At 50.7% G+C, this 27,864-nt stretch overlaps 1 protein-coding gene across 1 annotated transcript in view; it reads right to left on the bottom strand.

The window, feature by feature from the left end:
* Positions 1–27,864, bottom strand: part of LOC135248615 (myosin-10-like) — an 82,568-nt gene that overhangs the window by 7,218 nt on the left and 47,486 nt on the right. The window contains exons 7-33 of the mRNA XM_064323439.1: positions 26,649–26,741; positions 25,863–25,926; positions 25,532–25,630; positions 25,260–25,266; positions 24,700–24,899; positions 23,740–23,858; positions 21,705–21,857; positions 20,401–20,574; positions 19,847–20,020; positions 17,892–18,006; positions 12,573–12,766; positions 12,193–12,314; positions 11,818–11,887; positions 11,429–11,589; positions 11,082–11,190; positions 10,825–10,956; positions 10,308–10,514; positions 10,007–10,144; positions 8,462–8,585; positions 8,177–8,348; positions 4,593–4,805; positions 4,106–4,250; positions 3,616–3,675; positions 3,100–3,204; positions 1,424–1,576; positions 1,048–1,296; positions 86–298 (exon numbers count right to left, since the gene is read on the bottom strand). Coding sequence (XP_064179509.1) covers positions 86–298; positions 1,048–1,296; positions 1,424–1,576; positions 3,100–3,204; positions 3,616–3,675; positions 4,106–4,250; positions 4,593–4,805; positions 8,177–8,348; positions 8,462–8,585; positions 10,007–10,144; positions 10,308–10,514; positions 10,825–10,956; positions 11,082–11,190; positions 11,429–11,589; positions 11,818–11,887; positions 12,193–12,314; positions 12,573–12,766; positions 17,892–18,006; positions 19,847–20,020; positions 20,401–20,574; positions 21,705–21,857; positions 23,740–23,858; positions 24,700–24,899; positions 25,260–25,266; positions 25,532–25,630; positions 25,863–25,926; positions 26,649–26,741 — 3,765 coding nt within the window. The remainder of the gene's footprint in view (positions 1–85; positions 299–1,047; positions 1,297–1,423; positions 1,577–3,099; positions 3,205–3,615; positions 3,676–4,105; positions 4,251–4,592; positions 4,806–8,176; positions 8,349–8,461; positions 8,586–10,006; positions 10,145–10,307; positions 10,515–10,824; positions 10,957–11,081; positions 11,191–11,428; positions 11,590–11,817; positions 11,888–12,192; positions 12,315–12,572; positions 12,767–17,891; positions 18,007–19,846; positions 20,021–20,400; positions 20,575–21,704; positions 21,858–23,739; positions 23,859–24,699; positions 24,900–25,259; positions 25,267–25,531; positions 25,631–25,862; positions 25,927–26,648; positions 26,742–27,864) is intronic.

A 27,864-nucleotide genomic window follows, 5' to 3' on the forward strand; every position in this document is an offset into this window, starting at 1 on the left:
CTCCCACAGGACTACACACCCCTGCCCCACGTGCTCGCACGCTAATACGCTAACCCCCACTCTTCCGGCGGGACCGTCCACTCACGTTCTTCCCCACGTCGTCCTTGGAGCTCATGAGGTCCTCCATCTCGGTGCGCAGCTGCTTGTTGAGCCTCTCGAACTCCTCCTTGGCCTCCAGAGCCTCCTCCAGGGCGCGGGCCATGGACAGTGCCTTGGTGTCCTTCTCCCGCGCCTCCGCCTCCGCCCGGTCCCGCTCCTCCGCGTAGCGAGCCGAGATGCTCTTCTCCTCCGCCAGCATCTGCCACAGCAACGAGGCGCGGGCTAGCAACGAGGCGCGGGCTAGCAACGAGGCGCGGGCTAGCAACGAGGCGCGGGCTAGCAACTCCAACATCCATTCACAAGCACACTTACTAACCCCAACTCCAACATCCATTCACAAGCACACTGACTAACCCCAACTCCAACGTCCATTCACAAGCACACTGACTAACCCCAACTCCAACATCCATTCACAAGCACACCGACTAACCCCAACTCCAACATCCATTCACAAGCACACCGACTAACCCCAACTCCAACATCCATTCACAAGCACACTGACTAACCCCAACTCCAACATCCATTCACAAGCACACTGACTAACCCCAACTCCAACATCCATTCACAAGCACCTGACTTAACCAACTCCAACATCCATTCACAAGCACACTGACTAACCCCAACTCCAACATCCATTCACAAGCACACTGACTAACCCCAACTCCAACATCCACTCACAAGCACACTGACTAACTGCAACTTAATGGCAGCTTATGTACGCATAACCATGGGGATCTCTGAGTCACTACTGATCTTACACTCAAAGACAGCATCATGCAGAGACCTCAGCAGTCTGTCATTTGGAGTGCAACTGAAACTGTAATACATAACCACAAGGGCCCCACTATCTCCCAGTGAGTCGTTCTATGTGCTCTATGTGCCTTCGATCAGACCCCTGAAAGAGCTACACACTGCACACACCCTCTGAGGAGTGTCTCAGGACTCTACCTGGTCAAACTTCTTCTGCTTCTTCTCCAGGTTGGAGACGATCTGCCGCTGATGGTCCAGGTCCACCATCAGGTCGTCCAGCTCCTGCTGCAGCCGGTTCTTGGTCTTCTCCATCTTGTCGAAGGCCATGGCCTTCTCCTCCAGCCTCTGGGAGGTGCATTCCATGTCCTTCTGCAGCTTCCTCTTCGCCTCCTCTAGACCGTCCATCACCCCCACGTCATCCTCCAGCTTCTTCTTGGTCTCAACCAGCTACAGACACACACACAGACACAGACTGATGATCAGCTTTCCACCCAAAGGAAGCCACAGCTAAGAATACATCCTCAGACATACATGTGCGTGTGTGCGTGCATGTGTGTGTACGTGTGTCCTTCACCTGGGCCTGCAGGCTGGCCAGCTGCTTCTCCAGGTTCCTGCGCGTCTCCTCTTCCTCCTCCTGCTGCTCCTGCAGGCCGCTTTTCTCCTCCTCCAGCTGTCGGATGCGGCTGCTCAGGTTCAGCTTCTGACGCGTCTCCTCCTGCAGTAGCTCCTGCAGTCACAGCCCCAGAGGAGCAGTCAGGCCTCCACTCACCTCCACATCTCACTAAACCACGTACACCTCCACATCTCACTAAACCACGAACCATTCACTCTCTTCTACACCTCCATATCTCACTAAACCACGTACACCTCCACATCTCACTAAACCACAAAACATTCACTCTCTTCTACACCTCCACATCTCACTAAACCACAAACCATTCACTCTCTTCTACACCTCCACATCTCACTAAACCATGTACACCTCCACATCTCACTAAACCATGTACACCTCACTATACACCCACATCTCACTAAACCAGGAAACATCCACTCTCTTATACACCTCCACATCTCACTAAACCAGAAAACATTCACTCTCTTATACACCTCCATATCTCACTAAACCAGGAAACATCCACTCTCTTATACACCTCCACATCTCACTAAACCACAAAACATTCACTCTCTTCTACACCTCCACATCTCACTAAACCATGAAACATTCACTCTTATACACCTCCACATCTCACTAAACCACGAAACATTCACTCTCTTCTACACCTCCATATCTCACTAAACCACGAAACATTCACTCTCTTCTACACCTCCACATCTCACTAAACCACGAAACATTCACTCTCTTTACACCTCCACATCTCACTAAACCACAAACATTCACTCTCTTCTACACCTCCACATCTCACTAAACCATGAAACATTCACTCTCTTCTACACCTCCATATCTCACTAAACCACGAAACATTCACTCTCTTCTACACCTCCATCTCACTAAACCACGAAACATTCACTCTCTTCTACACCTCCACATCTCACTAAACCACGAAACATTCACTCTCTTCTACACCTCCATATCTCACTAAACCACGAAACATTCACTCTCTTCTACACCTCCACATCTCACTAAACCACAAAACATTCACTCTCTTCTACACCTCCATATCTCACTAAACCATGAAACATTCACTCTCTTGCACACCTCCATATCTCACAAAACCATGAAAGATTCACTCTCTTCTACACCTCCATATCTCACTAAACCTTGAAACATTCACTCTCTTATACACCTCCACATCTCACTAAACCATGAAACATTCACTCTCTTATACACCTCCACATCTCACTAAACCATGAAACATTCACTCTCTTCTACACCTCCATATCTCACTAAACCATGAAACATTCACTCTCTTATACACCTCCATATCTCACTAAACCATGAAACATTCACTCTCTTATACACCTCCATATCTCACTAAACCATGAAACATTCACTCTCTTGCATACCTCCATATCTCACTAAACCATGAAACATTCACTCTCTTGTACACCTCTCATCAAACCAATTAACTACACTCTGCCTGCCTTTGGTATGAAGAAAGGACATCAACAAAGACAGGAAACCTTCTTTACACGCCACGCCAGAATAAACGTGCAATACATTTACAGATAAATTCAAGAACGCATTGTTTATAAATGAGATAAATATGGGAGGCCCTGTCTGTGGCTCACCTGGGTGTCCTGCAGCTGGCTCTCCAGGCTGGAGGCGTCCTTGGCCAGTTTGATTCCCTTCTTCTCAGCCTCCTCCAGCAGGGCCGACACGTTGTCCAACTCCGCCTGCCGCACCGCAGAGAAAGAGAGAGAGAGACGGAGAGAAAGAGAGAAAGAGAGAGAGAGGGCAAGCAGCGTCAGCACCCCAACCCCATCGCACACCCACAGGGGGGCACGCAGGAGCCCCGCGAGGGATCATTTCGGTTCACTGGACCCCCCTCTGTGCAATCATCATTAAACCAGCCCACCTGAGCTCCAGGCTGCAGCACACTGCAGGAGCCAGGGACGGCTCTGCGGCAGCTAAAAACATAAATAACTTAAAAAACCCGCAAATGTCTCCATCACCTGCTCCTGATATTTAGCAATATTATAAACACGGAGAGCACCTCATATCTCCATTTAACTGATGTGGCTCTCAGTGGAGCAGCAGGACCCGCGGGGGGGGGAGTGGGGGGGGGAGGGGGCAGCCATCCTCACCTGCAGCTTGTGGGTGCTGCAGCTCCAGGCAGTCTTGCAAGCTCTTACGCACCTGTGACCCTCCGCTCCACACCACGTCACCCTGGCATGCCAATCATCTTGCACTGACGCCACCACTTCTTCCGCTTGTGCTCATACGAACTCAGCGCCTTATGACCTGCTGCAAGCCACCCTTCACCTCCACACAGCCAGCTCACCTTGTTGTCGCACACCTCCAGGTCTGCTTAGACCTCCTCTCCAAGTTGACTTGAACTCAACACACCTACAAGAGCCTGAGAGTCAGACTCTGCACCCGTGGAGCTTCAGATCACCTCTATTACAGACCACACCCTCACACGAGCCTCTATATTACAGACCACACCCTCACACAAGCCTCTATATTACAGACCACACCCTGGCACACAGCACAGCCCTGGGGGACCCTCTCATCTGCAGCCTACTCAGTGTTAAAAGGTGTGAGTGGGTCTTTAGCCCAGACCGGGAGGCCCACCCTCTTGGCCTGCTCCAGCTGCTCGGACAGCTCCTCCAGGGCAGTGGAGTGCCTCAGCCGCATCTCCTGGATCTGGGACTCGTGGTTCTTGGTCTCCTCGTCGATGGCCTTCTTCAGCTCCGCCACCTCCTGCTCCCGCTTGGTCCTGGGGGTGTGGAGGTAATGGAGGTTTACATGTCTACAGGCTCCACGCTGGTCTAGTCAGGGCTGTACAAGAGTATCTGTCAAAGTCGCTGCCCCTTTCTCAGTTTACTTGACAGCAGTGAGACAATTTCACGAGAGAAATAGCGAGCGTTAGATGTCACTATTTCAGATGTCACGAGTCACAAGTTGAAAAGACACACAGACATGGATCAAAATGGAGGAAATCCTGAATAGTACAGGGCAAAGCAGACCCAGCAGGGTAAAGGAGATACCTGAGCTCTTTCCCACTCAAACACAGAGCAGTAAACCGCAGCCCCCTACGAGGGCAGGTGTGCGTACGCACCTGAGCTCCTGCTGGGCGGCGGTGGTGTCCAGCGTGTCCTCCAGCTCGGTCTTCAGCGCCTCCAGCTCCTCCCCCAGGTCCCTCTTCAGCTTCTCGGCCTTGTTGCGCGAGGCCTTCTCCGACTCCAGGTCCTCCTGCAGCTCGGCCAGCTGCGCCTGCAACTCCCGCACCTGCTTCAGCGCGTTGTTCTTCTGCGCCGCCTCCTCGTCGCCCCTGGAAACGCCCAAACGCCTCTCAATACCACAGCACACCGGCACCCTCGCCTCACTGAGCAGAAAACCCTAAACTAGCGTACAAATTTAACTGTGAGGGGGGAACACTGCAAAAACAACAAAAAGAGGAAATCTAAAAGTATTTTAGTCTTATATTCAGACTTAAAATCATTTCCCCTTTTTTTTTGCTGAATAAGACAAAAAGATTGCCAACGAGGTGCATCATCAAGCATTATGACAATTTAACTCGTCAAAAAAGCGACTTTATTAAAACAAGCAAATATTTTCCACTTGGGAGAAAAAAAGATTTTAAGTCTCATTACAAGACAGACACTTGAGCAAGACATTTTTTTGCAATGCATTATGGGAGGCAAAAATAGGTTTCTAGTTCACACACAGAAATTCAGACAGGAGTAGAAGCCGAAGTAGTGCTCATTATCCCTGGGCCCCTCATTCTATGTTCGGTTGAGGTTTGTCTGACGTCAGCAGGGAGAGCCAGTCCACGTTTCTCAGGTAAAATACGCTCTGTCCAGTTTTCTCCACGCTAAAAGGCCTGCGTAGTTCAACAGAGAGCGCTGCCGTAAGAAACCAAAGCGAGGGGAGGCGCAGCTGGACACACCGGACACAAGGTGGCAGTGTTGTAAACGCTTCAAACGCACCAACATGGAGGGCAGCCGCATGCTCGATAGCCTGTTCCCACAGACAGGAGCAGTGTAACCAAGACAACCATACTGAGGCTGCATACTCTGTGGTGTGTGTGGTCAGTGCAGATTACACACTGCCAGGTATATTCCTGTACAGCTGGCTCACCTAAATAAGCAATTAACTACCTGATGCTGCACAAATAAGAATTTAAAAAGTTGTAAGATTACCAGTACAAATAAGCTGAGCTTCAATCCAAATACTGACCCAATTTCAGAGGAAATGACATATACTGGGGTTTAAGGCTGAATTTAATAATTCTTAAATAAGTAGCACCCCCTTTTTGTTTAACACAAGCCTGAAAATTACATACCCAAAATAAAATGGTTACTATTCTTGAACTTTTCTTTTGACTACAGGAGTAACCTTCTGAAAGGTAACCCTTTGGAGTTTGTTTTCCAAGAGTCAGAGAACATTACTCTAAAAATGACTGAAACAAAGGAACAGAAGCTGAAACGCAGTGGAATATATATATATATTTTGAGTGGATACAGATGCCTGTGGCTGTGCCTTGTGGGCTTAAAAACACAATGCAGCCACAGTCACAGTGTTGGAACTATTATGGTTCAAATCTGATGGCAATACCGCCAGAAATGAGCATTCTGCATTGTTTTTCTGAGCTATGTCCAGGCAGGGTTCCAAAAAGGCCTTCTGGAGCCTCCAAACGGACACTTGGTAACAAAATGATATTATGGGTCTTTTTAGAGCTGTAAAACTCTATATACTGTATACTATATGCTTGTGAAAGAAGTATGCTTAAAAGTGGCTTGCTTTCCCACTGCCTGTCACCCTCCCCCTCCCCCTCCATCGCCCCCCACCCCCCCACCTCCCACTCCTTGCAAACTCTGGCAGCAGCAGGTCTGGAAGATTGTAGAAAATATAAACATTAGCTATCTAAGTTTACTAATCCACTGATTGAGGTTCATTGTTTGAAGTTTTCGTCAAATACCCCACCCCCATCAACATATCAAAATATTCTCAATTTTCTCAAAAGTATTTTTATTTTTCGGTATGCCTACTCCTTATTTATAAGAGCACAGAATAATAAGGATATTTTGAAAATATATTTAGGTGCTCACCGATATAAAACGGGATCAATCCTTCACTGAACACGCTTACTGCTGTGGATTCAAAGCTGTTTTCACTGTCACTCAGTCAAAAATTCCCTCAGACAAGTGATTTCTTCCTAGGCCTCCAAACGCAGAGTCTTCCGCTTAGACTTAGCCATTGCAAAATAACATTTTTAGGCATAAAGTCTCAAGAAAGTTGAGACTCATGCACAAAGTGTTCAGCACTGAGAAACATATTGTTTGTTTTTCGCAGGAGAAACAACGCGTGTCCTTTTATGCGAGCCAAACAACTGATACACCGTTAGGAACGCAATTCCATTGTCTAAAGTGCTTCTCAGTCATCGCTATAATAGCTTGCCAGTGGCTGGCAGCGTACTGGGCAGAAGTTATACTGTCCATGCTGAGTCGTTGTGGGTCACGTTGGCCATACTGAGGAACTGTGTGGTCTGTGCTAGTCAGAGAAGCTCATAGGTGGGCTCATTCTTGTCCCAGAGAATTTATACACACTGACAGATTACAACAGCGTTTTGTGTACAACGCTTTCGGCATGCATGCAACAGAGAAACAGACAAAAATGATGATTCCTCCATAGAATTTCTAAGTAAACACTGGACATTCCATCAAGGTTTCCTCTGAGTATTTGGGCCTAAAAATAACTGGATTTTGTTCGCTGTGACAAGCGTAATCGACGAGCTCCCACACACAAAGAAGGTGAGGACCCCCCAAGCTTGTTCTGCCACCGCACGTTACAAAACAAGGAACCGTTGTTGGTAAAACAGTGGCACGGTAAAATAGTTCATAGAGGTAGACCTGTGAGTTTTAACACTTTCAAATGCGACTTAAGGGGTTAAACAGCTAATTGACAAATGACTGACCTAAACTAGTTGACCAACCAAAAATGAAGTAATTTCTTTTCCAAGGTCCAGCACTGAAAACTGACTTCACCTTTCATTTCAGTTCCTTCCCTGCAGCTCCAGTCCCACCCGAGTGTGAGCTACATTTCAATGCCCTCCCTACTTACGTACAGTCACCATGACACCTGTGAACATCTCCACTGCATTGGGACCTCGCTGATCTCACACAGCTCCTGACAGGCCAAGCAGTCCCTAATGAATGCAGCAGCTGAACTGAAACACCCTTCCTTTGGGGAAAAAAAGCCTCATCATCCTCCACCACATCCACACCAGAGCTCATCTGAGAAGGCCGTGCTGCTCGCTGCACTCTCCAGTCCACAGATCTACTCAACTGCGGATGCACAATCAACCGAGTCTTTTCTTAACCGCAATTAACTGCTTAAATCCTTTAACTGCCACCACATGACTGCACCTTTCCTGTGGAAAAGACAGCAGTAACACCAGTGTCACCCCCCCATTTGTGGGCAACGGCCAAAATATCTGAGAGAAATTGGCACATGGGCTGTGCTGAACAGCTGGGAAGACGCAGCTGTTTTTAATCAGGAATATTAAATATGACGCTTAAATATTAAAGTTTAAGGGGCTGAGCCAGAGTGGGCTTCTGAAAGTCATGCCTGAGACCTGTTACTCGTGCTGGGGCGAGCGAGGGACGTCACATGGCAGGTCACGTGACCGATGGGACCCACCTGGCCAGTGCAGCCTGCAGCTCCTCCTCCTTCTTGGCCAGCTGGACCTTGAGCTCCTCGATCTGGGCCTGCAGCTCGGCGATCTGGTCCTGCAGGTCCGTGGTCTCGGCGTCCAGCTTCCTCTTGGCCTTCTCCAGCTCCTGCCTCGTCTTCTCCTCCTTCTTCAGACGCTCTGGGGCGCACAGTGGACAGCTCGTTAGTCCCAATTGCTTGTTAAGACGGGCTGTGAAGACAAGACACTCAGCATCTGAATATTTTTCTATTGCGCTGGTGAAGGGGCCGCACCTTCCAGGTCCACCATCATCATCTCCTGCTTGTTCTTCAGCTTGCCCAGGTTCTTGGCCTTCTCCTCCTCCTCGGCGAGCAGGGAGGTGATTTCGCCCACTCGGTCCTCCAGAAGTTTCTTCTCCTGCAGGGACAGGGGAACAGAGTCAGCTGCAGGCCAGGAGGCCCGCTCCCCCGCCAGCCCCACCCACCCCACACACATCTATGAATTACCCCCGCCAGCCCCACCCACCCCACTCATCTCTATGAACTACCCCTGCCAGCCCCACCCACCCCACTCATCTCTATGAACTACCCCCGCCAGCCCCACCCACCCCACTCATCCCTATGAACTGCCCCCGCCAGCCCCACCCACCCCACTCATCTCTATGAACTACCCCCTCCAGCCCCACCCACCCCACTCATCTCTATGAACTACCCCCGCCAGCCCCACCCACCCCACTCATCTCTATGAACTACCCCCGCCAGCCCCACCCACCCCACTCATCTCTATGAACTACCCCCTCGAGCCCCACCCACCCCACTCATCTCTATGAACTACCCCCTCGAGCCCCACCCTCCCCACCACATCTATGAACTACCCCCTCCAGCCCCACCCACCCCACACACATCTATGAACTACCCCCGCCAGCCCCACCCACCCCACTCATCTCTATGAACTACCCCCTCCAGCCCCACCCACCCCACTCATCTCTGAACTACCCCCCAGCCCCACCCACCCCACTCATCTCTATGACCTACCCCCTCCAGCCCCACCACCCCACACACATCTATGAACTACCCCCGCCAGCCCCACCCCCCCATCATCTGTGAACTACCCCCGCCAGCCCTACCCACCCCACTCATCTCTATGAACTACCCTCACCAGCCCCACCCACCCCACTCATCTCTATGAACTACCCCCGCCAGCCCCACCCACCCCACACACAACTATGAACTACCCCGCCAGCCCCACCCACCCCACACACAACTATGAACTACCCCCTCCATCCCCACCCACCCCACTCATCTCTAAGGAATTACCCCCTCGGGCCCCACCCACCCCACTCATCTCTAGGAACTACCCCTCCAGCCCCACCCACCCCACTCATATCTATGAACTGCCCCCTCGAGCCCCACCCTCCCCACACACATCTATGAACTACCCCCCCCCATCCCCACCCTCCCCACTCATCTCTATGAACTACCCCCTCGAGCCCCACCCACCCCACTCATCTCTATGAACTACCCCCTCCATCCCCACCCACCCCACTCATCTCTAAGGAATTACCCCCTCGGGCCCCACCCACCCCACTCATCTCTAGGAACTACCCCCTCCAGCCCCACCCACCCCACTCATATCTATGAACTGCCCCCTCGAGCCCCACCCTCCCCACACACATCTATGAACTACCCCCCTCCATCCCCACCCTCCCCACTCATCTCTATGAACTACCCCCTCGAGCCCCACCCACCCCACTCATCTCTATGAACTACCCCCTCCATCCCCACCCACCCCACTCACCTTAATGAACTACCCCCACCAGCCCCACCCACCCCACCCACCTTAATGAACTTGGAGTTCTGGTCCTCCAGGAGCAGGATGTCCTCCTCCATCTTCTTGATCTTGGCTTCAGCCGTCACCTTCTCCAGCTGCAGCTTCTGCCGGGCGGCTTCCTCCTCATCCAGCTGCTCCTCCAGGTCCTGCAGACACACACACACACACACACACACACAAGCGCGCACACGCACACACACACACAGTGACTGACGGTGTGGTTTTTTCACATATGAGATCATAAGAAGTAACTTCTCCAGCGGTTGGGATGCCGGTGTTGAAGTTCTGGCCGGCGGTGGCCGGACTCACCTGGATGTGCGACTGCATCTTCTTCTTCTCGTTCTGCAGGCTCTGGTTCCGCTCCTCCTCCTCCTCCACGCGGGACTCCAGGTCGTGCAGGATCTCCTCCAGCTCCTGCTTCTTGGCGGCCAGGCGGGCGCGCATCTCCTCCGCCTCCGCGAACAGCTCCGTCTCCGCCTGCAGCTGCTCCGCCAGGATGTTCTTCTCCTCCGTCAGCTGCAGGGCCCAGCAACACCCGCGATTACAAGAGCAGCTCTACACCCACCCGCCCCGTCCCACCCCACCCACACACCCCTGAGAGCTATAATGCACACAGTCACAATGATCTAAATTACAGTATGACTATAATGATTATGGAAAGACGGAGATTTTCCATATTACTACTAAAAAGACACTGTGATGTTTAACAGTGATCTTCACATTTATAAAGGACGTCAGTATCTTGGCATCAGATTCGTCAGTATGCCACACATTCAGCAGTACAGAGTGAAGCGGCAGGACTTCCTGGACGCAAGGCCCCACCCACCTGCTGGTGCTTCCTCTCCATCTCCACCAGCTCTCCCTCCACCTTGCTCTGCTTCTCCTTCACCCTGATCAGCTCCTCATCCTTGGCCTGCATCTCCTCCTCCTGCCGGGTCACCTGGAGCAGCGGCTTCACCTGTGCAAACGGCAGTCAGTGACGCTGGGGGGAGAGACCCATCCAGAGGGAACACACACAGACACAGACACATACACACAGACAGACATGTACACGTACACGTACACACACACACACACACACACCTTGGTGAAGAGTCTCCACCACTGCCAGTGGCGCAGTTTCAGGTAGGCTGCGCAGTTCCTCTGCAGCACCTTCAGAGCGCTGAGCTGCTGCTGCTTCTTAGCGAAGGCTCTGCAGAAACACGGGGTCATGTGATCAGGTCTGTGTCACAGCTACACCCAGGACTCCTAACGTCAAGCTTTACACCGTCTGCTGTGTGGCTGGTGGTTTCCATAGGACAGCCCTGTGTACTGTATAGAAACAGGGGCCACACACCACCAGGGCAGGGGCCACACACAACTGGGACAGGGGCCACACACAACCGGGACAAGGGGCCACACGCACACGCACGGGGGCCACAGGTGCTTACTTGCGCGCCAGGTAGCCGCGGCACACGGACTGGAAGTAGATGATGATGTCGGTGATCTTCAGGTCCCGCTCCTCCTCCAGGTGGGCCAGGACCCCGGCCCGGAAGAAGATCTTGCTCTGACCGATCCGGAACAGGTTCGGGTCCAGCTCCAGGGCTCGGATCTTCGGGATGGTGAGGAAGCGGAGACGAGGGGAGAGAGAGAGAGAGAGAGGAGAGAGAGAGAGGGGAGAGAGAGAGAGAGAGAGAGAGAGAGAGAGAGAGAGAGAGAGAGAGAGAGAGAGGGAAGAGTTCAGCGCAGGGTCAGAGAATCCCAGCAGTGTAATAACTAGCCCCACACTGACACGGCCTAAAAACTGCAGCAGTAGTATAAGAGATAAATGCGGCTTTACCATCCTCTCACAGGCCTGCTTGCCATCCATGAAGCCCTTGGGGATGGCGTTGGGGGTGAGGATCTCATACCTGTGAATATTAGAGTGGAGACAGAGGTGTAATGAAAGCCCCCTCTCTGTGTGCTTGTACAGCAGGTGCTGGAGCCAAAGTGTGAACAACATAAACAAGAGGCAAAGTACTGCCCCAGACTCTGACTTCAGGGCTCTTCTTACTTGGGAGACAGATCTACATGATGACCTCTAGCAATAAGTTTGAGTGTAACTTCACTAAAAAGGTTATAAGTCAGAGAAAGGTAACGGTGGAGCTACGGGGTATAAGAGAGGTAAACTTGTGGTAAAGGTGTCACAGCCCTACAGCAGGCGACGGCCGGATACCTCTGTCTGAACTCCTGGAAGACGATGCGGTTGGGGAAGCCCTGTCTGCAGATGCGGATCCCCTCCAGAACACCGTTGCACCTCAGCTGGTCCAGGACCAGGTGGGGGTCCAGCTTACCCGCCTGAGAGAGAGGGAGGAAGGGTCAGAGAATGAGGGGCAGCTCGGAGAGTTATTAGGGATGGATAACAACCTGCGCCATTCAAACCCATTTGGGCATTTTATTTCACACAGGCACACAAATTTTTATTCATTTTTGAAATTTCTTTCAAAGCCACCAGTCATGTTCTGCTACTGTTTGTTATGCTCTGCTTTGTACAATAATATCCGACAGAGGGGTTAAAAGTAGCGCACGCTTCCCTTTTCCGAAGCAGGTACGCACCCTCTTCTCGTGGTTGGGGATGATGCAGCGGACGAAGTTGGGGTTGGTGTTCCTCAGGGTGGCCATCAGCTTGGTGAGGGACTCCTTGTACAGCTGCCCCACCGTGCGGAACATGCCCTTCTTGGTCTTGTAGGTCGCCCCGAAGGCGGTCTCGTTCATCCCGGCCACCTGGTCCAGGCCCACGATGCGGTCCACTGCCGGCGAAAAAGGGGGGGGGGGAGGGGTAGAGAGGCGTGTGAGAGGAGGGGCCGGCCAGAGGCTGGGGGGGTGGGGGGGTGGGCGGGGGGGCACACACACAGCAGCGCGGAGCAGCGGGCTGGAGGTATGGACGAGATGGATGAGGACGTCTGCACGAGAAGACCTGCAGTACATGACTGACAGCCCAGGGCAGCTTGGGCGGGCGTGGCCAGGGGAGAGGGTCAGCCGCCTACAACTAAACAAGCACGAAAAAAGCAACAGAACAGAAATACGGAAATTTGGGTGGGGGGGCGGGGGGGGGAAAGGAACACAAAGCCAAAACAAGTCTAACCAAACAGCACAAAAGAAAATGATTAAATGATTAAAAAAAATTTTTTTTTTTTTAAACGAACCCAGACTCAACTACACGGACAGGCACAAGCACTGATTTGGACCGGGGTTCGGTTTAATCCCCCACCAGATGCCCTGAAGTAAAAATGCTTGCCTTCACGGCATCTTTCAAAATGCAGTCACCCGGTAAAATGGGACCATTCCTCGTTCTGCGAATGCTCACGAGCCAAACTGGGCACATTAGGCTGAAGCAGATCAATATAATGTCCTTTAAGGATTGCAACATGGATGCCATCACTAATGTACTTTGGATCCACTGGTGGCACTTCCAAGAGGAATGGGCAGAACCAGCGGTTACTGTACAAGACGACAAACTACAGACCAGGGAAACTACAAACATTACTGCAGTCTCCACTGACTGATATCTCCATAGCTATCACATGACAAGAGAAAATGGGACTAAGTCCTTTGTTAAGTACTTTGTGATTCTATTGGAATGAAAGTGCCACACAAATATACTATGGCTAAATGCCTGCTCTATCCTTTTCAAAATGAATGAGCGGGGAATTAAACACTGCTTAAATAATGTGTAGTACTGGAAGACAAACTGTTGAATCCTTTGTGTAGGCCCAGGTAATATTTGAATGTAATCCTGACAGAAACAGCCAACAAAGATAACTGACAGAGGGGAAAAGACATTACACTAATGACAGCAGCCCTCCCTTCCGATACCATGATAGTATTTCTGAGGGGCAAATCTTTTTCTTAAAAAATCCAACTAATTCAACAGTTTAAATTCTGAAAATCTGTCAACTGAGTATACCATTTTTACATAACAAATATTTGTACATATTAAATAAGTTGCATTAAATGATGTATATATATTTTTTTGGTGGGGAGGGGACACACACTTTGTTTAACAGATGGAAAAACAGACAGTAAAGCCCTCTGAAATTTCTCTAATTGATCAGAGGGCCTGGAGAATGGGAGCCACAAAGTCACAATAAGAGCGCGTGGAGCCACAGAGCCACAATAAGAGCGCGTGGAGCCACAGAGCCACAATAAGAGCGCGTGTCAGCAGAAGTGCTGCAGGAGGAAGCGCCTCGGCGGGGGAATGCTTCTGGTGGCTGCTATTTGTTCTCCGCACAGTGGAGGAGTCTGGGCCTCACAAAGAATTCAGGGGGGGGGGAAAAAAAACACGACAAAAACAATAGGGCTGTGTTCATTTCAGAAGCACTGCCAAATCTGCACATTTTTCTCCACTGCAAAAAATAAATAAATAAATAAAATAAAACAAAGTCCGATGAACAATTTAGCAAAACCCTGAATAGAAAAGGGACATCTTAAGGGACATTATAGAGATCCAACATTCTTCTTTTTAAAAAAAAATAAAAATATTTTGTCAAATAGTTTGCTTTAAGTTTTCCGTTTTGGCAGCGACGGACAGGACTGGATGCTGATCGCTGTCTGAAGCAGGCTTTTAACAGACTGTTTATACCTCTTTCCTTTCAGCAATCTTTCACTTGCCCAGCCAATCCACTGGGCATCAGGTTTTGATGTGTTTTTCAGTTGCACGGAAACATGGCTAAAGGACGTCTTTCTCTGAGATTTTAGTTGGTTTTTGCAGAGCTTCAACAAAAAAAAAAAAACCAAATATGAAATTCCAAATAAATATGAAATTGACATTTCTACAAAAGTGTTAAAAACATTAAAAGAGCAGAACACAAAAAGGGATCCTTCACGACGGGTTCCCATGGCTACCGTTACGAAGCTTTGTTGTGATTATCAAGAAATGGTTCTTAAAAGTGACCAGCCAGATTACATTTAAAGGAGCAATCAGGAAAAGCCATGTGAATTTGGCTTGACTTCCTGCACCACACGTAGACCAGAGTCGTCTCAACCACACACTGACACCCTCTCAGGACGAATGGTCAAGCCACTCAAACAATGAAAACAGCGGAAGCTGCACGTCACTGCTTTGGCCAAAGGAACTGCACACTGCACTGTAAGCAGGTAGCACGGTCCATCTCCCCAACAGGGGGCGTGTCCACGCAAGACTCTGGAGAAATCCGAACGTTCGTGGTGAACAAAGACGCACAAACGAACAACAAAAAACTTCACTGATGACACTGTGGGCGTGTCACTGAGCTGCAGCAAAATGTAGCAGCCGAAATGCAAAACCTCATGGCGGATAAAAAAATCCGTCTGGCACCAATCCAATCTGTCCTGAATGACCAGGCAAGGTAATCACTTGGCAACTGAACACCACAGTCAGATCATACAAGGTAGCAAAAGCCCATCGCCGTTCTGTGCACTGTGATCCACGTTAAGTGAACACACAGAACTGAAAAGACCGTAAGGATGGAGAACAGTAGAGCATCTCTCCCAGCATTCCCTCTGAGGTAGTTCCGCTCATCCACGCTGATGTCCAGACCAACACTGGCCCAGGTGAGCTGTCAAACACCGCACCTGGTTCTGATTCTGTACCGCATCCTCTCAGAACAGCAATAAAATCGCACACGATAATTCATTTAATGAACCTTTCCTGGGTGAAAGCGCTGTTCCTACTTCACCCCCCAAAGCCAAAACGAGCCCCTGACAGCCCTAAGAGCTACACGGTCTTCACAGAAAGGTGAAAAGGATGTTCTCGCTATCTTGGCCCTGATGGTCCAAAACCTCGGCTGAAACCTCTGGCTTTAAACGACCTGTTGACCAGTGAGATGAGCAACTACAGTGGGTTTGCCCGGAGTTAAACGAGACAGTCACGTGCATTCTAAAAGAGCGCTTTATCATTCTACGGACCATAATGCTCCAGGCCAGATCTACCAGCAACATAAAGTTCCCATTAATGATAAAAAGTAGTACAAATAAGCAGGGCGCTACGATAAGCAGGGCAAGCGCTAACTCAAGCATCCATAAAGATTTAAAAAAAACTATAACCATTGTGATATGTGAAAGCCACTCCACAGTTAGCCCTCTGATGGAAGATGGACAAAATAATGCTTTCATCCAATATCCACGACAACGGCCATTAGCAGCACCCTGTGAACTGTGCATTCAGGGTCCTGAGGCCTAACTGCACAGCAGAACTGCACAACAGAATTTGGTCAACTCAGCTGAATGGATGGGGTGGCTATTTGTCGTCAATCAGAATAAGACATCGTTGGAAAAATGCCTTTTATAGAAATGCTTGAAATCAGACTGAGTGAACCAATCAGGATGAGCTCGAAAAGAAGAAGAAAAAAAAAGAATGGCAGAGCTGAACAGCATTGCTGAAAGGTTTCGTTACCTGTTTCACTAGGTTAGTATCAATGCATTAACATCATGCAAGCCTAGTGGCAATGGGTGCTTCTGAAAGTACACAATGCACTGGTAAGCAGAGACCTACAGCATCGTATGCATTCACCTGGAGGGTCATGGAGACTAGAAACATTGTCATAGAAAGAGGCTCTTTGTATAATCTGAATCTCTAGAGCAGAGAAACAGAGAAGGGGAGGAAAAAACAAAAACACACATGCAAACACACACGCACACGCAAATTCACACACGCACACACACATACGCAAACACACGCACATGCAAATTCACACGCACACACACACACACACACGCGCACACGCAAATTCACACACGCACACACACACATACGCATGCACACACACACACACACATACATGCAAACACACAAACACATTCACACACACACGCACGCACATGCACGGACGCGCACACACACAAACACACACGCACACACGCAAACACACACAGGCATATGCATGTACACATGCATGTGTGCACAAACACACGCACACAAACACACACAAGCATATGCATGTACACACATGTGCGCGCACACGCATACACACATGCACAAATACGCACAAACGCACACGCCCAGACACAGATGCACGGACGCACACGCATACACACACACACACACACACACACACACAGGTTAGTATTGCACGTGGCTAGAGAGGAAATCAATTCACACATTGCCAAAATGTTATCTAGACGAAGTCGTCATGCACATTACCAGTCATTTAGTCCTGTCGAGTGAAAAAGAAATCCTTCAAAAAACCTGCCCCATCTTCATTTCTACTTTTCATTAATGATGTAGGAAATGGACTGTGCCAGTGACCTGATAATGACTTTCACTGTTGTTTTACAGTAAAACTATTCACAGATCAGAGCTGATCGTGGCACGTGTCATCCTTCTGAAAATGAGTGCTACTGAAAGAGTTTGTGGCCCTGAAAATGACATCACGATGAGGTGGTTCACAAAGATGCAATGTGTGGTTTAAAATGCACTCTGGGGAGAAGGGAAGAAGCCGAATCGCAGCAGAACTTCTAAAGCTTTTGGTCTTGGTTTCATTAAAATCGACGGAAGAAAACGTTTGGTGGCCTGGATTCAATCAACATTTGTCCTACAGAAATAACTGACTACAAAATAAAGACAAGTGTTAGTTACTTCCTCACAAGCACAGTTAAGCAACCATCAAATCAACTCGAGAAACCGTGTTTGTGAAGGGGGGAGAAAAGAACGCTTGAGTTCGGACGAGCGTTGACTGGATCCAGGCTTGCATCTATCGGTGTGGGGGGGGGAGGGGGGTGGGGGGGGGGCAGGGGGCGGAGGGGAGACGAAAACAAAAGCAGATGAGAGTGTGGTCTGCTGCCTCATTTCCTTCATTAAGCCTTGGGCCTACACTCCAGTCACTCCAGTCACAGAGACTGCGAGGCTGCTTCCAGCCGGTGGGCGTGGCCTAGAGGCCGAGGGGAGGCGGAGCTCACCGTCCTTCCACAGCTCCGCCACGAACTTGTCGGTGGACTGATGGAGCAGCGTGGCCACGTTGTCGTTCAGGGGGTCCATGTTCTTCATCAGCCACTCGTCGGCCTTGTAGTCCACCTGCAGAGGGCCCGGCACAGGGATCCCAAATTCATTTATCCACCCATTTCATTCTGAGCACTTCCTGCCTCCTCATCTTCTCCCCCTAACTGATTAGGAAACGCCAGCGCTACCTCCTCCTGAGTCACTGGAGCTAGTGGGACAGCAGGTGAAGCATTTGCACTCATCCCAAACATATTCACCAGTATACCCTACAGGCCACACTGCTACAGGATCTAAAGGGGGAGCCGGTGTAGCATAATGATAAGGGAACAGGGCTGGGGGTGCTGCAGTTGTACCCTTGAGTAAGAGCCTTACTCTGAATTGCTTCACCAGAAATATCCAGGGATATAATTGGATTGTATGTAAAAATGTAATGTACATAAGTTGCTCTAAATGGTAAATGGTAAATGGACTGCATTTATATAGCGCTTTTATCCAAAGCGCTTTACAATTGATGCCTCTCATTCGCCAAAGCAGTTAGGGGTTAGGTGTCTTGCTCAAGGACACTTCGACACGCCCAGGCCGGGGTTTGAACCGGTAACCCTCCGACTGTCCGACAATCGCTCTTACCTCCTGAGCCATGTCGCCCCTGCTCTAGACAATAGCGTCTGTTAATTGTCAAAAGTAAAGCAATTTTGACTGCAGGAGGTCTGTAGGTGCCTAGCATGTCAAAGATATGCTCAAAATAGAGAGCACAGGACCCTGTGCCAGCTTCGAGTATGTCATTACAGACTGAGTCACACAGGAGCTTAGTGTGTGTCTTTACTGACTGAGCCACTCAGGAGCTTAGTGTGTATCTTTACTGACTGAGTCACTCAGGAGCTTAGTGTGTATCTTTACTGACTGAGTCACTCAGGAGCTTAGTGTGTGTCTTTACTGACTGAGCCACTCAGGAGCTTAGTGTGTGTCTTTACTGACTGAGCCACTCAGGAACTTAGCGTGTGTCTTTACTGACTGAGCCACTCAGGAACTTAGTGTGTGTCTTTACTGACTGAGCCACTCAGGAGCTTAGTGTGTGTCTTTACTGACTGAGTCACTCAGGAGCTTAGGTGTGTCTTTACCGACTGAGCCACTCAGGAGCTTAGTGTGTGTCTTTACTGACTGAGCCACTCAGGAGCTTAGTGTGTGTCTTTACTGACTGAGCCACTCAGGAGCTTAGTGTGTGTCTTTACTGACTGAGTCACTCAGGAGCTTAGTGTGTGTCTTTACCGACTGAGCCACTCAGGAGCTTAGTGTGTGTCTTTACTGACTGAGCCACTCAGGAGCTTAGTGTGTGTCTTTACTGACTGAGCCACTCAGGAGCTTAGTGTGTGTCTTTACTGACTGAGCCACTCAGGAGCTTAGTGTGTGTCTTTACTGACTGAGCCACTCAGGAACTCAGTGTGTGCCTTTACTGACTGAGCCACTCAGGGGCCCTTTCAAAGGCTTGCACAGATACACGGTCACGTGATTTGGGCCATGCGCTGTGCAGCGTCTCTACGGACGTGAGGCCACACACGAGTGCGAGCCGAAGGGCCTCGAGTTACACAACTGTTTGTGCTCTCTTCCAAACCTCGCATTAAATGTGAAACACATGTTCGCTCGAGACCGAGGTGCACGACAGGGGCATCGTGTGGTTAGAGCGAGATTTCTTCATTACAGAGAACTGAGAAAGACTAGCCTTCCCCCCAGAGCAACGTGCATAAAAAATGCATCACTCGGTATTAAAGAACAGTGTTATTGTTCTTTTCATCCAAAAATGAGAGAAACCGCGCCTGCTCTGCAGCATTCTCCAAGGCCCTCCCATTGGCGGACTTCGTGCTCATGCAAAAATGGCCGAGCCCTGTGCCCGCTGACTTGTGGCCCCCGGGGACCGTACCCTGCCGGCGTAGTGGATGATGCAGAAGTCGGCCTTGTCCTTCAGCTGCCTGGGTTTCTGGAACTTGGGGTGGGTGCCCTGCTCCTGCACCAGCTTCTCCACGAAGGTCTTATCCGTGGCCTTGGGGAACCAGCACTCCTCGTCCAGCAGGGCCAGCACGCCAGGGGGGTTCGCCTGCAGCACGGCGTGAGAAACGGCACCGAGAAATCACACAGCGAAATCATGCTGAGAAATCACACTGAGAAACTACGCTGTGAAATCACCCTGGGAAATCACACAGCGAAATCATGCAGAAAATCACTCAGAGAAATCACAAAGAGAAATCACACCACAAAGTTACAGAGAAATCACGCCAAGAAATTACAACAGACAAATCACACTGAGAAATCACACCGAGAAATCACCCTGGGAAAACACATCGAGAAATCACACGGAGAAATCACACCAAGAAATTACAACTGAGAAATCACCCTATCGGCAAAAGTAATACAGGAGACTGCCAGAGGACTCCAATTCTCAGAAAGACCGACCCCACAGGGCTGGGAAACACTGACCGGCCTCTCGATGAGGTCGATGCAGGGCTGCAGGTCCAGGCCGAAGTCGATGAAGCTCCACTCAATGCCCTCCCTCTGGTACTCCTCCTGCTCCAGGATGAACATGGTGTGGTTGAACAGCTGCTGCAGCTTCTCGTTGGTGTAGTTGATGCACAGCTGCTCAAAGGAGTTCAGCTGTGGAGAGCAATAAAGCGAAAGAGAGCGAGAGAGGGAGAGAAAGGGTAATGAAAAGAGAGAAAGGGTAATGAAAAGATCATTAATCTTAAAGTAGACCGCCACACTCTCACTTCATGTAAAAACATTTTGGCACCACATTTACTATGGACTTTCTTACTAGTAATGTGTCAAAATGCCAAGAGAACTGATCCAGATGAGTGATTTCAACCAGGTTGCACATGTATAGTATAACAACAATGGCTGATGTTTTTAATTAGTTTTTATTAGAGTTCACGCCATTTTTATTTGTTTCTCTGTATTTTGCTTGGCTTTGAGTGTTTCTCCACATTTCTGCCTCCTGGGTGCCTGTGGGTGGAAAACAGCTGCCACAAATCAGGCAAAAAGTCTGGATATTTGCTGTGGAGGTTTTCCTTGGAACAATACCTCTACTCAAAGCAGAGCCAAAACACAGTGCATTTCGCAAAGTCCATTATAACTCAATTTACAAAAAAACCAATAAACAAAACGTACTTACAAAAATAATGCACTAGGAACTGACTATAATCTGCACAGGTTACACTGAACCGTTCACTTTTTGACCCAAAAAAGAAAAACTGAATTGGGCAGTGAGACGAGCTGAAGAAGGCTCTACTGCTCTCCACTTCTGCCCATTATCCAGCTTCACTCGAACCCAGGGCTCCACACTATCTTTTCACCATAGTCCTGGAACTATCCCGAGAAACTATTTTAACACTCCTGAAGAGACTTTGGAGCAGTGAGAGAGGGGCTGGGTGCTCAATTGGCTGAGTCATGTGACAAAACAGGATGGGGGGGGGGGCATATTTCTCCCTTTCATCCTGAAGACATCCCAGGGATGATTTCTGTTCAACTGAAACTCGTTTTATTTTTCACCCCTGGGATGGCAGGACGGCGTTGGTCTCGAGCTCCACTGGAACCTGATGAAATGAAGACACAGCACTACACTGGACAGACTGAGAGAGACACCCAGACTCAACTGCCTTCACCCTTCAGCAAGCCACCGCCTTCCTGCGAGCGAAGGCAGGTTTCTAACGCCACCCTTCCTCGGGGGTTCTAACCCAGGCCGTGTCTGTGGGGCCGGGGAACGTGGGAAACGCGGGGAACAGTACCTGGAAGATCTCGAAACCGGCGATGTCCAGGATGCCGATGAAGGAGGCGCCCTGGCGCTTGGTCCTGTCCAGCGCCTTGTTGATGCGGTGGACCAGCCAGCGAAACAGCCTCTCGTAGGTGGCCTTGGCCAGGGCCTCCACGGCGAAGTCCGCCTGGGAGGAGGGAGGAGGGGAGAGGAGAGGAGAGGAGAGGAGTGAGGAGACGTGCCCATCAGGGGGGAGAGCAGGCAGGGTCCTGGGGTGACCGCAGACAGACCACCACAGGCGAGCTGCTGTGAATCAGTCACACAGCACCAAGTCGCAGTACACCTCTGAGACCTCTGACAAAAGGCCAAATGAACCATCCTCACGGGTAGGCCGGTTTGAGGCGGCACGACCAATGAGATCACGGGAAGGTCGTCGTGCATTACCTCAGTGCATGACCCGCGCTTACGCAGTTCACTGTTCATAAAACTGACCCTGCAGCCTCACATCTCAGCCACGCTTGTGGGATACGAAGCGCTAAATTGAGAGAACGTGTTGCGCGTTAAGACCTCATAAACCCGATATAAAACCTGATATTTTCCTGAAAGGACGGTAAGAACCTCAGTAAGTAAAAGCATACTTTCCTTTCAAAACCAATTTTTATCAAAGATTTTCTTTTCCCGAATTTGCGAGTCCCAATTGTGTGTGTGTGTGAGCACCTCCAATTGCTGGAGTAGCCTGTCAATTTGCGGGTGGAGAAGCAGATACGCTGCAGCCCGCAGGCACGCCGGCACTGTCGCGACTCCTTTATCCACTCATTAAAACTGATGGCCAGATTAAGAGATCGTACGAGTCCAATCCAGCGCGGGCACAGGGTCACATCTGGTCTCTGTCTGCAGTCATTTCACGGTAACCGACGGTTACCCTCTGGCCGCCTCTCCGCATCAGTCGGGTCGCGTTTCGCTGTGACGTGCAGCGACGACAGAGGAGCGATCTATGGGCAGGTGCCTCTGCGTGCGTACGCGTGAAAAAGCCCGCTGTCCTTACGAAGGACAACCTTCTGCTGAGCGCTGAATTTTCTGCAGAGACTCTGGCCAATGGCGTCAGCGCTCCCCACGCACCCTGAATGGATCCTTTGCCGCACGAGACGACGAGCGGACTTGCGTAGCACCATGTTCAGGGGCACTGGGCTTGCGGGTTCCATTCCCAGCTGGGGCATTGCCGCGGTACCCGTGAGCAAGGCACACAAAACCTCAACTGCTTCAGTTAAATATCCAGCGGTATTAATGGACTGAAATGTAAAAAAAATGTGATCTGTACAAGCTGCTGCGGATTGGAGCATCTGCTAAATACCAAATGCAATTAAACGTACGGTTTCCAAGACCCGGAACTTCAGTGTTCAAGGAGCTCAACAAAAAAATGCGTCCCCAAGACGTAAGTCCCGACATGCTCTCTAACTCATTCCGTTAAATGCTAATCAGGGCTGGCTGATTACCCCCCTTTCCCTCCCTCTCCCCCCACCGTGTAAGAGGATATCGCCCCGCTCAGTCCCAATACCTTTAACATGAAGCCTGCTTTTCCTTTTGGTGCTCAGTGTTACCAAATAGAAGAGTTATCATGGAGATGGGACTACAAAGATTCCCTAGCTGTATACAGCGCTATGTGAAGCAGACTGCGCTACCTAGTGTAGTTGGCAGTTAGCATTGTCTATGGTACTTCACACATAATAAACACATCTACTCCTGTTCCTGGGCTCCAGGCCAAGCTAGCGCTGTACCTGGAGCGGGCCAACGCAGCGCCAGTCCGAGCTAACTCCCTCTGGCAATGCCTCTGCCTGGCACTGCGATGGGTCAGGCCATGTTGAGTCTGTGGAACTTATGTGGGATTAAGAGGACACTAAGCACCCCAGAGCTTGACGCGCGACATTCGCCGATTACCGAGTTAATCTATCTGGACCTGGAACGCTTTCCCCAGTAATTCTACCTGGGCGACAGGTTTTTTTGGGGGCCGCACCTTGGTTACGGTCATGCGGTAGAGCCCAGCGTGCTCGCCGAAGGCGGGGCCTTCCTACCTGCTCTTTGGTCTGCGCTTTCTGGACGTAGTCCCTGCCGACCTTGATTCGCGGGGAGAGGATGGCGCGGGTGAACTCCATCACGTTCAAGCCCAGCAGGTGGCACAGCTTCTGGGCGGCTGGAAGCCCAGGAGGAGGAGGAGGAAGAGGAGGATGAGGACAGAGTTAGAGTTGGAACTAGTTCACTTAAGGATCCTTTCGAATATGAGCCATTTCCTCACAAGAGCGCCTGACACGTTCCTGGCAGTGAACGAGCTGCGCTTCCATAACTGAGGATAACTCATCTCCCCAACTGTCAAAATATCCCACGGCTGACCATTCATGGAGAAGAGAGTATTTAAAAAAATACATACAGGCTCCACATTTTTCCAAATGAATAATCCCACATGTCATACATAACCTTTTAGGTATGCATAAATATCCGTGAAATTGAAGAGGAAACACCGGCTGTTTATTGTACCGTCGAGTAATGGGCATTTAAAAAAAAAATAAAATAAAAATCCTTCCTTTCTTTCCCCATCGTACGAAATGGAACTGGCGCGATTCTGTATTTTTCACCGCTGGAGTTCTGGAAGAAGGCGAGACTAATCAATCATTCATCGGCCCTGATCGCCAGGCACATCCTGCCGCTGCCAGAGCTCTGCTCCTGACAGCTCCCAGCAGCCCCCCCGCTCCCTGCCAATGGGGCTCTACGGAGCCGGATGGAGGCCGTCAGCAGTTGGGTAATAAGCTAGCCAGCGCCGCGGCGCTAGCGCTGTATCTGAGAGCGGACGGCGCGGCGCGGCGCGGCCAAGCTGTGCGAGCCCCGGCGCTTCCTGGACAGGAAACGCTACATGACAGGGACACCGCTCGCGAGCGTCTGGCCAACAGGAAGCAGCTGCGTCTGCGCTCCACATGCGCGGAGACGCACGAAGCCGCTCCTTCCCCCTGCGCGGGGCCAGCAGGGCGGCGCCGTCTCACCTGTGTTCTCAGGCATGGAGGCCTGGTCGGTGTTCCTCTCCTTCTTGAACACGATGTTCCCAAACTGCAGCACTGACGACACCACCTTCAGCATGGCTGCAAACACAGGGACATTCAGCCGGTAAAGAGCCTGCTGGACACGGTGTGACACCGGCTCCACAGAGCTCACAGTTCTGTACAGGAGGCAGCATCTTACCAGACTCAAGTTAATGTGCGTGTACAACGTGTGTGTATGTGCATGTGTGTGCACGTGTGTGTGCGTGTGTGCTTGTGTGTGTGTGTATGTGCATGTGTGTGCACGTGTGTGCGTGTGTGCTTGTGTGTGTGTATGTGCATGTGTGCTTGTGTGTATGTGTGCGTGTGCACATGTGTATGCGCAAGTGTGTGCGTGAACTTGTGTGTGAGTGTGTGCGCATGTGCATGTGTGTGTGTGCTCTCGCACCCAGGATCTCTGGAGAAGCTCATATGTCATGGCCTCCATGGGTCTCCTGGAAGTGCTTGTCTGCTGGCCGGATGGGAATGTTTCGTTGGAAGAACGGTAGCATAGCCCCTCCAGGAGCAGATCGGCTGGGAAGACCGAGAGATCACAATCTGCTTCACACCCACGGAGCGACAACAGCACAGCCAAGCAGAGGCCTGGGGCTCTTATCAGCCACGAAACTGAACTCTAACTGAGCCATAATCCAAGGCAACCATTTTTGACGATAATAATTAAAACATTTATCAAATGGAGCAGTAAAATCAGTGCTGTATATGTACACTGCTAACACTCAGTATAAAGCTCTGATGACATCAGTGCCCTGGTTCCCCTGCAGCCACGGCTGACGCTCACATTTGAGGTGCTCTCCGGCCCCTGCCAGCAGCTGGTAGAAGATGTGGAAGGTCCTCTCATCTTTGGCCTGGCGAATGGCTCGGGATTTCTCCAGTAGATCTGAGCGGTGGGGGGTCAAGGACCGGCGAACTCCCAGGAAATAACACCCAGCCTCCCCCTAAGGCTGGCCAGGACCGAGCTGTGCACAAGCTGGACACGCGTCTGAAATACACCTTCATAGTTTGAAGATCCCTCTGCTGCACCCAAACTAGACCTCCCATCCTTCCTCCCTCCTCTGCCCCAACCCCCCCTCCAGGCCTAAGCCCACTTCCTGCCACCTTGCCCAGGATACAGGTCTCTATATTGGCCCCGACGATGTAACCGGTGACATCGAAGTTGATCCGGATGAACTTGCCCTGCGGGGAAGAGCAAGGCGAGAGACAGAGGGGTGAGTCACTGTCAGGGTGAAGGTAATGCAGGGATGGTCACAGCTGCAGATGCATGTGGAGGGGAGGAATGGGGGGGGGTCACATTGTATTGGCATGTTCCCGGGGGAGGAACTCCTAACATGCCTATCTAAGGAAAATAAACTCTACAGTTATCATAAAAGTGTCCTTGACCTGCTACACTGAGACAGGCATCCTCACAGGGGCCACTGAGATTCCCCTCGTACAAAAATCCATAGACATTTCGGTAGTTTTAGGCCTGTATTGTTTATCTGGCCTTCCTCATGAGGAGGACACATAGCTCAGAGCCCATTAGACAGCTCACACTACGGCCAAGACCTCTCTCTCTCCAGCACTCTGTCTGAACTGGGGTACCACAGCAGGGCACCATTAAACGAGGCCCAGCTGCTAATACATGGCTGGAATGTTCCAGAACAACAGCAAAGTAACGACAGGAAGACAGTGGTCATCAGACTCCAGGCTATCACTTTGGTATTTATTAGCCGCAAAGCATTATGGAGCTCCAAATATGATTATGCAAGTTCATACGATATGAACCTCACCCGCACTCAATACGAAGAAGAACAGTCACAAAAACCTACTTTGCACTGGGAGGCATTTTGGATTCGTACTTTGCTGAGAGAGACATCGACGGAAAGTGGTAACATTCACAATTTATTATTCCAACTCACGAATCGCGAGGAGTTGTCGTTCTTCACCGTCTTGGCGTTTCCGAAGGACTCGAGGATGGGGTTGGCTTGCAGGAGCTGACGTTCCAGCTCGCCCTGAAAAGGTGAGGAGGCGTTACGGCAGAACTGGGTTAGAGTGCGAGGACACCCCCACCCCCCACCCCCCACCCCCTGACAAAAAATAAATAAAGAAATCCTCATTCATAGCGTGACCCAAGAAACAACCAATAGAAACGTGCGCTGAGAGCCCCATTCAGTCACCCGCCACCCCTTAAAGCTCCGTTAACATTCGCCTTCAAAATAAGAGCGCGACAGAGGAAATGGGCTTTGAAGGCCGTGAAGGGCCTGCCTTCTGTTCTCCTAAAGAAGGGACCGCAGAGCTCTGGGCCTTTCGCCACGGCGTGACCGGTGTTTTGGAAAGGAAGGAAGGAAGGGAAGGTGCTAGAATGCTCCAGAAGACAGAGTGACAGCTAAAGACCACGCAGAGGAACCAGGCCCAGGGGGGGCTGTCTACTCTGGGCAGCCACCACCCAGGAAGCACAGTGACTGACTAGCATCCCCTGGAACACACCGCTAATGCTCCGACGCTGACACCAGAACAGTTTAAGAAGTTCTGGCAACTGCCACAGTTTAAAAAAGTTCTTTTTTAAAAATTTAAATCAGCTCCAGGGTTCTGTAGCAGTTAATCAGCGCGGCTTGTGCTGGAGAGGAGAGGAGAGGAGGAGGAGAGGGAGGGAGGGAGGAGGAGAGGAGGGAGGAGGAGAGGAGAGGAGAGGACAGGAGGGGAGAGGAGAGGAGATGAGAGGAGAGGAGAGGAGAGGAGGGAGGGGGAGGGAGGGAGAGGAGGAGGAGAGGAGAGGAGAGGGAGGAGGAGAGGAGAGGAGAGGAGGAGAGGAGAGGAGAGGAGAGAGGAGGGAGGAGGGAGGGAGGGGAGGGGAGGGAGGGAGGAGGAGAGAGAGGAGGGAGAGGAGAGGAGAGGAGAGGAGAGGAGAGGAGAGGAGAGGAGAGGAGAGGAGAGGAAATGAAATACAAAGTAAGGAATTCAGGTTTCAGCCCCTTTAAAATAAATCAGGCGTGCCACTGGCAGATGAAATCGGCGGCAGGAAATGTGATAAGCTGGCGGGTTCCGCGGCGCGTTTCCGGGGAAACAACACCTCGACGGTCCCGCGGCCGAGTGAGGAGGCGCGCGGGGCGGCTCGGGGAGGGGGATTACTCCCTG

Source organism: Anguilla rostrata, chromosome 2, assembly GCF_018555375.3.
Source record: "Anguilla rostrata isolate EN2019 chromosome 2, ASM1855537v3, whole genome shotgun sequence".
In the NCBI taxonomy this organism is placed as follows: Eukaryota; Metazoa; Chordata; class Actinopteri; order Anguilliformes; family Anguillidae; genus Anguilla; species Anguilla rostrata.